We start from the raw sequence: 12,419 nt of genomic DNA on the forward strand, positions 1-12,419 counted from the left end.
AATAAAGTCTACTTTGCAAATATAAGAATTTCCTGGTGAAGTTAAGGGGAGCGGGAAACGGGGAACAAACGGGGGTCCCGGTTGGTTTAGGCAGTGGGAAGTGGGCCCCGGTGGGCTAGCCTTGGATTTCCCCGAAGTCGTGTTGAAAGGAGAAGTTAGCTGCCGCGGCTAACGGTCTCCGCCCAGGATTTCCTTTTTGTATCCTGTGACCTACACAGAGACGGAGAAGCCTCGCTCGAGCAACGGCGCCCGTTGAGTTCACCACCATGTACAGAACCAGCCTCCCAGCCCTGGTTATCTTCTCCATCCTTCTAGGTAAGGCCATTCCTTCCTGTATGATCCCTCCCATCCCTCCCAGTCTCTGAAACCCCCTCCGGCTCCTACATCCCTCCCCACCTCTGTGACCCCTCTGGTCCCTACATCCCTCCCAGTCTCTGTAACCCCCTCCGGCTCCTACATCCCTCCCCACCTCTGTGACCCCTCTGGTCCCTACATCCCTCCCAGTCTCTGTAACCCCCTCCGGCTCCTACATCCCTCCCCACTTCTGTGACCCCTCTGGTCCCTACATCCCTCCCAGTCTCTGTAACCCCCTCCGGCTCCTACATCCCTCCCCACCTCTGTGACCCCTCTGGTCCCTACATCCCTCCCAGTCTCTGTAACCCCCTCCGGCTCCTACATCCCTCCCCACCTCTGTGACCCCTCTGGTCCCTACATCCCTCCCAGCCTCTGTAACCCCCTCCGGCTCCTACATCCCTCCCCACCTCTGTGACCCCTCTGGTCCCTACATCCCTCCCAGCCTCTGTAACCCCCTCCGGCTCCTACATCCCTCCCCACCTCTGTGACCCCTCTGGTCCCTACATCCCTCCCAGTCTCTGTAACCCCCTCCGGCTCCTACATCCCTCCCCACCTCTGTGACCCCTCTGGTCCCTACATCCCTCCCAGCCTCTGTAACCCCCTCCGGCTCCTACATCCCTCCCCACCTCTGTGACCCCTCTGGTCCCTACATCCCTCCCAGTCTCTGTAACCCCCTCCGGCTCCTACATCCCTCCCCACCTCTGTGACCCCTCTGGTCCCTACATCCCTCCCAGTCTCTGTAACCCCCTCCAGCTCCTACATCCCTCCCCACCTCTGTGACCCCTCTGGTCCCTACATCCCTCCCAGCCTCTGTAACCCCCTCCGGCTCCTACATCCCTCCCCACCTCTGTGACCCCTCTGGTCCCTACATCCCTCCCAGTCTCTGTGGCCCCTACACTCCTCCCTAACAAATGACCTCATCACTCCTTTGTTAACCGTTGTGTCTTCGCACCTCCTTCCTTGACGCTCTACACTCCCTGACCCCCTCCCTCGATGACCGAAAGTTGGAATGCCAGTCCAATAGATCTGTGTCAGCACTGAATGAGACCATTGACCCTTCCTGGAGGAAGCAACAGTGTCCGTGCCTGTGGCACAGAGTCTGGCCCTGTGGGTAGGGAACCGAAGAGGATGGCGGCGGTAATAGCAGGCACTATAGTCGGGGGACAGACAGGCGATTCTGTGGGTACAAAAAAGAAACACGGATGGTAGTTTGCCTTCCAGGTGCCAGAGTTCAGGATGTTTCTGGACCTGTCAACAATATCCTGAAGTGGGAAGGAGAACAGCCAGAGGTCGTGATACACATTGGTACCAGCGACATAGGTAGAAAAAGGGCGGAGGTCCTGAAAGTAGAATACAGGGAGTTAGAAAAGAGGCTGAGAAGCAGGATCTCAAAGGTGGTTATCTTGGGATTACTGCCTGTGCCACGCAGCACAGAGGGTAGGGATAGAATGAGGTGGCAGATAAATGTGTGGCTGAAGAACTGGAGCAGGGGGCAGGGATTCAGACTCCTGGATCATTGGGACCTCTTGTGAGGCAGGTGGGACCTGTACAAAAGGGACGGGTTGCACTTGAATCCGAGGGGGACCAATAGTCTTGCGGGCAAGTTTACTAGAGCTCTTGGGAGTGGTTTAAACTAATACAGCAGGGGGATGGGAACCAGTATGATAGAGCCAGCAGGTTTACAAGTAGGTGATGGGTGTCACATGAATGTAACGAAGGACAAGCCAACGACTGGGTACAAATGCAGACGGAGCACAGAGTGAAATTGTACCAAAGAGGCAAAATTCAAAAGGGTGAAGAAAGCAAGACGGAAGGTGCTGTATTTAAAGATGCGTAGCATTAAGAATGAGGTTTACAAGCTCATTGTGCAATTAGAGATCAGTTAGTCTGACGTTGTGGTTATCACTGAATCATGGCTGAAAGAAGGCCATAGTTGGGAGTTTAACGTTAAAGGATGTACTTAGTATCAAAAGGACAGGCGGGAAGGCATTGGTGGTGGTGTGGCGTTGTTGGTAGGAGATGGAATTACATCTTTAGAAAGAGGTGACATGGAGCCAGTGAATGTTAAATTTTGTGGGTGAAGGAACTGCAAGGATAAAAAAATAAACATTACGGGAATCTGTAAGCTGTAAGAAGGAAAAGATGAAATATGAGGGAAGCTAGCCTATTTTAGCAGGATGCTGAAAGTTTCTTCAGATATATAAAGGGCAAAAGGGGGTTGAGAGTTGATATTGAACCACTGGAAAACGATGCTGGTGAGGTAGTAATGGGGACAAAGAAATGGCCGATGAACTGATGGGTATTTTGCATCAGTCTCCACTAGCTATATACCAGAGGTCCGTAAATGTCGGGGAGCAGGAGGTGAATGCCATTGCTATTACAAAGGAAAAAGTGCCAGGCAAACTCAATTTTCTGAAGGTGGATAAGTCACCTGGACCAGATGGGCTACATCCCAGAGTCCTGAGAGAGGTTGCTGAAGAGATAACAGATGCATTGGTCAGGATCTTTCAAGGATCACTTGATTCTGACAAGTACAGCCTCTCCTCTTGTAGGCTTATCTACATATTAGGTCAAGAAGCCTTCCTGAACACACCTAACAAACTCCACCCCATCTAAACACCTCGCTCTAGGGAGATGCCAATCAATATTTAGGAAATTAAAATCTCCCACCACGACAACCCTGTTATTATTGCACCTTTCCAAAATCTGTCTCCCTATCTGCTCCTCGATGCCCCTGTTACTATTGGGTGGTCTATAAAAATCACCCAGTAGAGTTATTGACCCCTTCCTGTTCCTAATCTCCACCCACAGAGACTCTGTAGACAATCCCTCCTTGACTTCCTCCTTTTCTGCAGCCGTGACACTATCTCTGATCAGTAGTGCCACACCCCCACCTCTTTTGCCTCCCTCCCTGTCCTTTCTGAAACATCTAAAGCCTGGCACTCTAAGTAACCATTCCTGCCCCTGAGCCATCCAAGTCTCTCTAACGGCCACAACATCATAGCTCCAAGTACAGATCCACACTCCAACCCATCCTCTTTGTTCATAATACTCCTTGCATTAAAATAGACACATCTCAAACCATCTGTCTGAGTGCATCCTTTCTCCATCACCTGCCTATCCTCCCTCTCGCACTGTCTACAAGCTTTCTCTACTTATGAGCCCAACTGCCTCTTCCTCCGTTTCTTCAGTTTGGTTCCCAACCCCCAGCAATTCTAGTTTAAACTCTCCCCAGTAGCCTTAGCAAACCTCCCCGCCAGGATGTTGGTCCCCCTGGGATTCAAGTGCAACCCGTCCTTTTTGTACAGGTCACACTTGCCCCAAAAGAGGACGCAATGATCCAGCACGAGGAGCGTTTGGCAGCTTTGGACCTGTACTCAATGGAATTTAGAAGGATGTGGGGGAGGATCTCATTGAAGGGACTACATAGGGTGGATGTGGAAAGGATGCTTCCTGTGGAGGGGGTATCCAGAACCAGAGGTCACAGCCTCAAAAATTGAGGGGCAACCTTATAGAACAGGGGTAAGGAGACTTTTTATTAGCCAGAAAGTAGTGAATCTGTGGAATGCTGTGCCACTGACTGTGGTGGAGGCCAAGTCCGTGGGTATATTTAAGGCAGAAGTTGATAGTTTCCTGATCAGTCAGTGCATCAAAGGATATGGAGAGAAAGCAGGTGTATGGGGTTGAGTGGGATCTGGGATCAGTCATGATTCGATGGGCTGAATGGCCTAATTCTGCTCCTATGTCTTATGGTCTTCCTAAAGGTGCGGCAGGTGAATTGTCACAGGTGTTCTGCTGCTGTAGTCACAGCGATTAGGACTCAGTGACCAGGGAACTGACAAGATCCTGTGGTCAGTTATCCAGTGGTTTGATACTATCAGGGCATTGGTTTGAGAATAGAAGAGAGAGAGGACGTACCGTATTTTTCAAAGAAAACAGAAGATGTCAAAACTGACTCCGATCAGTTCCACAGAATTTGTGCAATTTATACACTTCCCCTTCTCCCTCACAAGCTCTGCTTCCTCTTGGTCTGACCACAGGAGTGCGTGATGGGACGGTGTGGAGGGAGTTTCACTCTGTGTCTGACCCCGGGAGTGTGTGATGGGACAGTGTGGAGGGAGCTTCACTCTGTGTCTGACCCCGGGAGTGTGTGATGGGACGGTGTAGAGGGAGCTTCACTCTGTGTCTGACCCCGGGAGTGTGTGATGGGACGGTGTGGAGGGAGCTTCACTCTGTGTCTGACCCCGGGAGTGTGTGATGGGACGGTGTGGGGGGAGCTTCACTCTGTGTCTGACCCCGGGAGTGTGTGAGGGATAGTGTGGAGGGAGCTTCACTCTGTGTCTGACCCCGGGAGTGTGTGATGGGACGGTGTGGGGGGAGCTTCACTCTGTATCTGACCCCGGGAGTGTGTGAGGGATAGTGTGGAGGGAGCTTCACTCTGTGTCTGACCCCGGGAGTGTGTGATGGGACGGTGTGGAGGGAGCTTCACTCTGTGTCTGACCCCGGGAGTGTGTGATGGGACGGTGTGGAGGGAGCTTCACTCTGTGTCTGACCCCGGGAGTGTGTGATGGGACGGTGTGGAGGGAGCTTCACTCTGTGTCTGACCCCGGGAGTGTGTGATGGGACGGTGCGGAGGGAGCTTCACTCTGTGTCTGACCCCGGGAGTGTGTGATGGGACGGTGCGGAGGGAGCTTAACTCTGTGTCTGACCCCGGGAGTGTGTGATGGGACGGTGCGGAGGGAGCTTCACTCTGTGTCTGACCCCGGGAGTGTGTGATGGGACGGTGCGGAGGGAGCTTCACTCTGTGTCTGACCCCGGGAGTGTGTGATGGGACGGTGTGGAGGGAGCTTCACTCTATGTCTGACCCTGGGAGTGTATGATGGGACGGTGTGGAGGGAGCTTCACTCTATGTCTGACCCCGGGAGTGTCTGATGGGACGGTGTGGAGGGAGCTTCACTCTGTGTCTGACCCCGGGAGTGTGTGATGGGACGGTGTGGAGGGAGCTTCACTCTGTGTCTGACCCCGGGAGTGTGTGATGGGACGGTGTGGAGGGAGCTTCACTCTGTGCCTGACCTGTACGCGTGAGTTAATCTGAAACTACAACATTTGGTGTGTCATGTCTGAACGTTTTGGGTGATACTGTATATGGTTGAAATACTGGTGTAGGGTTTTGAATGAAGAGCAGTCTTTTTAAACAGATGGGGAAATGAGTGAAAAGCGTGGTTGTAGAAATCAAGGAGAGGAGAATTTAATTTATTTAAGACTGGCTGTACATCTTTACGATCCTATTCTTTTGGCAAACACCCACCGCCCTCTGCGTGAAGAAGTTGCCCCTCAGGATCCTGTTAAACCTCTCCCCTCACCTTAAATCTAATCCCCCAACCTTGGGAAGCAGACAATAGACAATATGTACAGGAGTAGGCCATTCGGCCCTTCGAGCCTGCACCGCCATTCAATGTGATCATGGCTGATCATCCACAATCAGTACCCCGTTCCTGCCTTCTCCCCCATATCCCAGACTGTGCACAGTCCCCCTAACTATGCCCCTGTGATTTTACACACATCCTCCCCTCTTTCTCCAACACCCCAATAAATAAAGTCCCGACCTCTTTCCATAACTCAAGTCCTGCAACGTCCTTGTAAACCCCTCTGCGCTCTTTCCAGCTTGATGGTTGTCTGTTGTATCCAACAATGATAGTTTTTTTTTTAAAGTGAACAAGCCGTTTCACTGGGGCAGTTCTCTTGACCTCTGACATCCGTGTCTAGTGGTATGGGTAACCGTCTTCCCTGGTTCCAGCTTAATACGAATCTTTCCAGTCTTAAAGTCCTTCCAGTTTGATATGTGGAAATATAACCCTTCAAAGTTTTAAGCTGCTGTGGACAATGTGGAGGGTTGTCAAAGGATGCAGTGGGATATAGAATATTTACAGGTGTGGACATACGTGAGGTGCTGGGAAACCGGCAAGTGTCGCACTTTGCGAGATCGAAGGATTGTTAATGATAGGACCCTTAAGAGTGTTGACGTATAGAGAGATCTCACAGTGCAAGTCCACAGCTCCCTGAAAGTGGCTGTACAACTAGGGAAGCCATTTGCTTTTATTAGTTGTGGCATTAGGTTCCAAGAGTCAGTAAATCCCGTTGCAGCTTTATAAAGTACGGGTGATCTGACTTCTGGAGCTTTACGTTGAGTTCTGGTCACCCCGTGAGGAATCTGGAGGCTTTGGAGAGGGTGCAGAAGTAGAGGCTATGTCTTATCAGGAGAGGTCAGACAAACAGATTGTTTTCTCTGGGGTGGCGGAAGCTGAGGGTAGATCTGATAGGAAGTTTATAAGATCGTGAGAAGTACAGATAGAGTACACAGTCACTATCATTTTCCACAAGGTCAAAATGTCTGATACCAGAGGGCCTACATTTAAGGTGGGGGGTGGAAGTTGAAAGGTGAAAGGCAAGTTTTTTGGAAAAGGAGGGCACAGTGGGTGCCTGGAATGTGCTGCTGGGGGTGGTGGTGGAGGCAGATTCAATAAAAGTGTTTAAGAGGCTCATAGGTAGGCACATGAACGTGCAGGGAATGGAGGGTTATGGAGATTGTGTAGGCAGAAGGAAAGTTCAAACTTTGAAGTAAATTTATCGTCAAAGTAGACGTAATAGTCACCATTTCCTGTGGGCATTCAGGGTAAATACACAGAAACACAAAACCATACACAACAAGATGGACAAACAACCAATGTGCAAAAGGCAACAAACTCTGCAAATATTAAAAAAATTAATAATAATAAATCAACAATAAATATCGAGCATGAATTGTAGAGTCTGTTGCGTGTGGGGCTGAGTGAAGTTATGCCGTCTGGTTGAGAGCAAGTTGCACTGAGCATAGTGAAGCACAGACATTGTGCGGTAAAGGGGCAGTTCCTGTTCTGTGTTCTGAATAGCCAGGGGCAAACACTGTGACTATTTTCACCCCTTGTGGTCACCCCAACAATCCCTTTTATTTATTGTGATACACTGTGGAACAGGCCCTTCTAGCCCAACGAGCAGCGCTGCCCAGCCACCCCCTGATTTAACCCCAGCCTAATCACAGGAGAATTTACAGAGACCAACTGGTACATCTTTGGACTGTGGGAGGAAACCGGAGCACCCGGAGGAAACCCACCACTGAACTGTTCCCACAATCTATAGACTCATTTTCAAGGACTCTTCATCTTGTGTTCTCAATATTCATTGCTTATTTATAGATTGTTGTATTTTTATTTTTTCTCGGCTCAAGCTGGTAAAGCCTCAGGTTTGGGCATAGCCAAGCACACTCATTTCTCAATTACTAGGAACTTTCAGACTATACTAGTGGTGTTCAGTATTATGGCTTTCTGAAGATTTACATAGATATTACTGTGTGGCCCTAATTGTTTAATGCTATTTGGGATGACACCAGTTGTAGATATTACTACTGGGGCATCGTATACCCAGTCCATGTTCCATAGTCTTTCAATTTCCTCTTTTAATTCAGCATATTCCTGGTGTCTGTCACTTATTGGTTTCTGTAAGTTGTGTGTGTTTGGAATGGCGATATCTTTTAATAAGTTGTTCTTGCTTGTTTATGCTGTATTATTATATCTAGAGGGTTATTATGGATTGTCCTTTCTGTAAAATGGATTGGTTGTCATATAACTTGTGCTATTCTGTCTCTAAAACTGGATCAGACTTGTATTTATAGTAAGGTATGATTTCTTTTATGAGTTTGTGGTTTAAAGCAAGATTTTGGTGAATGACGCTTGCCTCTTGATTGTGCCCATCAGCTTGAGTTAAACTGCTACGGGATCTTGTAATGAATTGGATTGTTTCTGATTTATTCACATTTACCTTCTTGAGTTTGTTGGCTTTTCATTCTGTATTTTCGATCATTTCTTTGTGTTAACCGCTTGGTCCTTTACTGGCACGAGGAACCCTTCTGTTTCTGGGAAGAGGTCTCCGACCCTGAGCCGGGCGTTCGACGCTTCCTTGAGGGATGGTTACCTTTCTCTTCAATAGTGATAATTTCCACACTTTTCTGAGTTGTGCTGTCATGTACGTTTAGTGGTTGGGGTCAGAGTTAATGTACTGCTTATCAGAATTGCATATGCCGGGGTGGAGTACCGGAAACTGTTTCCGCTGATGAAAATGCATCCTTAGACAGTTTTATCCGACCCTTGTGTAGATCTTTAATGTCTGTTATTCCGCTTTGTCCTTCTATCCTAGCTAGTGTTAATCTAAGCACGTTCCTGTCTACATAACCTTTTCTGAAATTTGTTACTTCAGTTCTTATTTTTGTTTGTAGATTTTCCAAATCATTATTGTTATTTTTTTAATGTTTGTATTTGGACGGTTTGTTGCCTTTTGCACACAAGTTGTCTGCCTGTTTCTTTGACTCTAATACAGTTACTGGATTTATCGAGTATGTCTACAAGAAAAACACTCTCAGGGTTGCATTTGGTGACATATTTGTACTTTGGAAATAAATTTACTTGGTACTCTGAAATTTTGGAGAATGAACAGACTCTTACAGAAATTGTTAGAATTGAACTTTGAACCCCAACACGGTGAGCTGTAACAGTGTCGCATTAACCGCTACGCTACTGCGGTGTCCCGGAATTCCCAACAGTTTGGTTGGATAAATGCTGCAGAAGCAGAGGGAATGGAGGGTGTTGTGCGGGAATGGCGACGGTGAAGGGATTGTTGATCTTTCTGTGAGCTCTCCCTCTCCCCTAACCACTCTGGTTTGATTTCCTTCCAGGGGGCGTGACTGGATACGATGGTGAGTGTCAGTTTAATTTATCACCTGGAAAGCTGTAATTCACCTCCCCAGGCATCGTCCCCCACCTCCCATCCAGACCCTGTCTCTCTTCCCCTGAACCCGTACCCTCCCCCCCCATTAACCCCCGCTGGATTCTACCCTCACCTGCACATTAACCCCTTTACCTCATCTTTTTGGAAACCCACAGGGAGAACGTGCAAACTTACACACACACACACACACACACACACACACACACACACACACACACACACACACACACACACACACACACACACACACACACACACACACACACACACACACACACACGCACGTGCCAGATGTTGGATTTGAACCCGCGAGCCAGGAGTCAGTGGCTCGACCCACACTGTGACTGTGCCAACCCAGAAACGGTGCTACATCTATGTAAGTAGTGCTGGAAGAGGCATGAGTTTTAATGAACTTTACAGAGCACTGGCTAGGAGGCAGAGTGAATTTGACCAACGTGATTCTTTAACTGATCTACCACAGAAAACATCACGGCTTGGTACAGCTCTGCCCGTGACCACAAGAGAGAGAGTTGTGGACACAGCTCAGCACATCACAGAAACCAGCCTCCCCTCCGTGGACTCTGTCCACACTTCTCACCGCCTCAGTAAAGTAGCCAGCATAATCAAAGCCCCCACCCACCTCAGACATTCTCTCTGCTCCCCCATCCCATCAGGCAGAGGACACCAAAGCTTGAAAGTGCAGAGCCCCCAGGCTAAAGGCCCCACTGTTTTAATGGTCCCCTATTAGAATAAATTGGGCTCTTAACCTCAGAACCTACCTCTTTATGACCTTGCACCTCACTCTCCCTGTAACCGTTACACTTTATTCTGCATCTTATTATTGTTTTCCCTTGTACTGGTGCACTGTTGTGATGAAATGGTCTGTGTGGGTGGCAAAACTATACCTCAGTCCCTGTGACAATAACGAACCGATTTGGCAACTGTATTTGTGCAGCGTCAGGTTGCCACAGGACGGCTACTGGTATTGGTTATTGGTTATTGCTCCAGTTTCCTCCTACAGTCCAACGACACGTGGGTTATGCTCGGCAGGCTGTGGGCACATCCTCCGACCGTGTTGGCCGTTGTCGCAAACAATGCATTTCTCTGCATGTTTCAATGCCCATGTGACAATCTTTACAGTAAGGGGCGTGTAGACCAACACCTTAATAGACAATGGGTGGGGAAGTACAGTCCCAGCGAATATGAATAGAGCTGGTGTATGTGGGGGAGGTCAGCATGGATGAGATGGGCCAAATGGTCTCTTTCTGTGCTACACCCCTCGATAAGTATCTGAATCAGAATACAAAGGAAGGGAGTTTTCGGTACAGATTTATACAAAACTGGACATGCCGTAGCAGGGGTATTGTGTGTAGGTCTGGTCACCTGACTGTGGGGAGGAAGTGACCGCTCTGGAGAGGGGGCAGAGGAGATTCCCCGGGATGTTGTCTGGGAGGAGGAGAGATGGGGGAGACTGAGTCTGTTCTCACTGGAGTGGAGGGGACTTGCGGGGGAATGGGAGATTCCTGATAGGGGTGGGCAGAATCGCGATAGGGACAGACAGGGTAGATTGTAGGAAGCCCTTTCTTCACGGTGCCATGGCCGTTCAAATGCCCGTCTGGATACACCTTCAGTTTTCTCAGGGTTTCTGCCCCCTTCCGCCCTCTCAGCCTCTGTGTTCCAGATTCCAGCTTCTCTCTGCGGGGGGGATATCCCGCTGGGGTCCCCTTCACACCCTAATCCTCTGGCTTTCGAAAGGAGGAGGGAGTGCAGCGTCTAGTTCCTGTGAATCTGCCACCCTGGCATCTCCTCCGACCATTTCCAGCCAGGCCGAGGCAGCTGAGAAAGGGCCGGACTGAATGGGATCGGTGAAGTAGGAACTGGATTATTTTTGGCACGTGTACAGCGGAGAGCTTTTGTCTGCGTGCCATCCGGACAGATCATTCCATACATCAGCACGTTGAGCTCGGACAGAGCGAAACAGAGTGCAGAACTGAGTGTCACAGTTAGACGGAAAGTGCAGTGCAGGCAGTCAACAAGATGCAAGCCCACAGTGAGATGGATTGTGAGCTCAAGGGCCCAGCTGGTCGAATCAGAGTCACGTTTATTATCTGTGACGTGTGTCATTTGTTGTTTAGTAGCAGCAATACAGCGCAAGGCACGTTACAAACAGTGGGAAAGATGGTGCTCATGGTTCACTGGGAGTTCAGAGTCCTTTCGGTGAGGAGAAAAGGCTGTTACTAAAACACTGAGGCTCCTGAATCTCCTCCCTGATGGTAGCAATGGGAATGGTGGGGCACCGTCGTGGTTAGCACAACGCTTTACAGATCCAGCAACCGGGGTTCAATTCCCACCGCTGCCTGTAAGGAGTTTGTACGTTCTCCCTGTGACCGCGTGGGTTTCCTCCGGGTGCTCCGGTTTCCTCCCACAGTCCAAAGATGTAGGTCAATTGCTCGTTGTAAATTCTCCCGTGATTAGGCTAGGGTGAAATCAGGGGTCGCTCGGCAGCACAGCTTGAAGGGCCGAAGGGCCTGTTCCACGTTGTATGTTCCACGTTCTACCATAAATATGCAGTATGGTGAGTAGGGGAATGATGCAGATGGCGAGGGTCCTCAGCGATGGATGCCACCTTCTTGACTTACCATCTTTTGAAGATGTCCTCCATGGTGGGAGGGTTGTGCCTGTAATGGAGCTCGATGAGTCCACAAACCCTCTGCCGCTTCGCACACCACACCAGGCAGTGACGCAACCGATCGCAATGCAGGTCGATGGGGCTAGGCAGTTTAAATGACTTGGCACGGACTAGATGGGCCAAAGGGCCTGATTCCGTACTGTACTTTCCTGTGATTCTATATAAGGTTAACAATGCTAGCAGGAAGCAGTTGTGCAAACCTATGTGTTTGTAAATGGCACCTCTCAAGTAAGAATGTGTAGAAATACAGGAAGGAGATGGAGAACCTCGCGGCATGTTGCCACGGTGACAACATTGTCCTTAGTGTCAGTGAAATAATAGAGCAGGCCATTGACTTCAGGCACGGGGATGGATTACGCACCTCTGCCTGTATCTGTGGGCAGGAGAGATCGAGAAGTTCAAGTTTCCTGCTGTGAACGTCACCCGTAGCCAGCTCAAGACGTCGCCGCCAAGAAAGCTCACCAGCACCTCTACTTCCTCAGGAGGCAGTGGGAGGCTGGCACCTCCCTGAAGTCCCTCACCGATGTTCCCCTCCAACACCCTCACCGATGTTCCCCTC

General features: G+C 49.6%; 1 protein-coding gene across 1 annotated transcript in view; it reads left to right on the plus strand.

The window, feature by feature from the left end:
* Nucleotides 1-204: 204 nt before the first annotated feature.
* The window catches only part of LOC140732991 (TYRO protein tyrosine kinase-binding protein-like), a 24,041-nt gene continuing 11,826 nt past the window's right edge, over nucleotides 205-12,419 (plus strand). The window contains exons 1-2 of the mRNA XM_073055730.1: nucleotides 205-315; nucleotides 9,119-9,139. Of these exons, the coding sequence (XP_072911831.1) occupies nucleotides 267-315; nucleotides 9,119-9,139 (70 nt within the window). The 5' untranslated portion in view covers nucleotides 205-266. The remainder of the gene's footprint in view (nucleotides 316-9,118; nucleotides 9,140-12,419) is intronic.

The sequence above is a fragment of the Hemitrygon akajei genome, chromosome 1 (assembly GCF_048418815.1).
Source record: "Hemitrygon akajei chromosome 1, sHemAka1.3, whole genome shotgun sequence".
NCBI lineage: Eukaryota > Metazoa > Chordata > Chondrichthyes > Myliobatiformes > Dasyatidae > Hemitrygon > Hemitrygon akajei.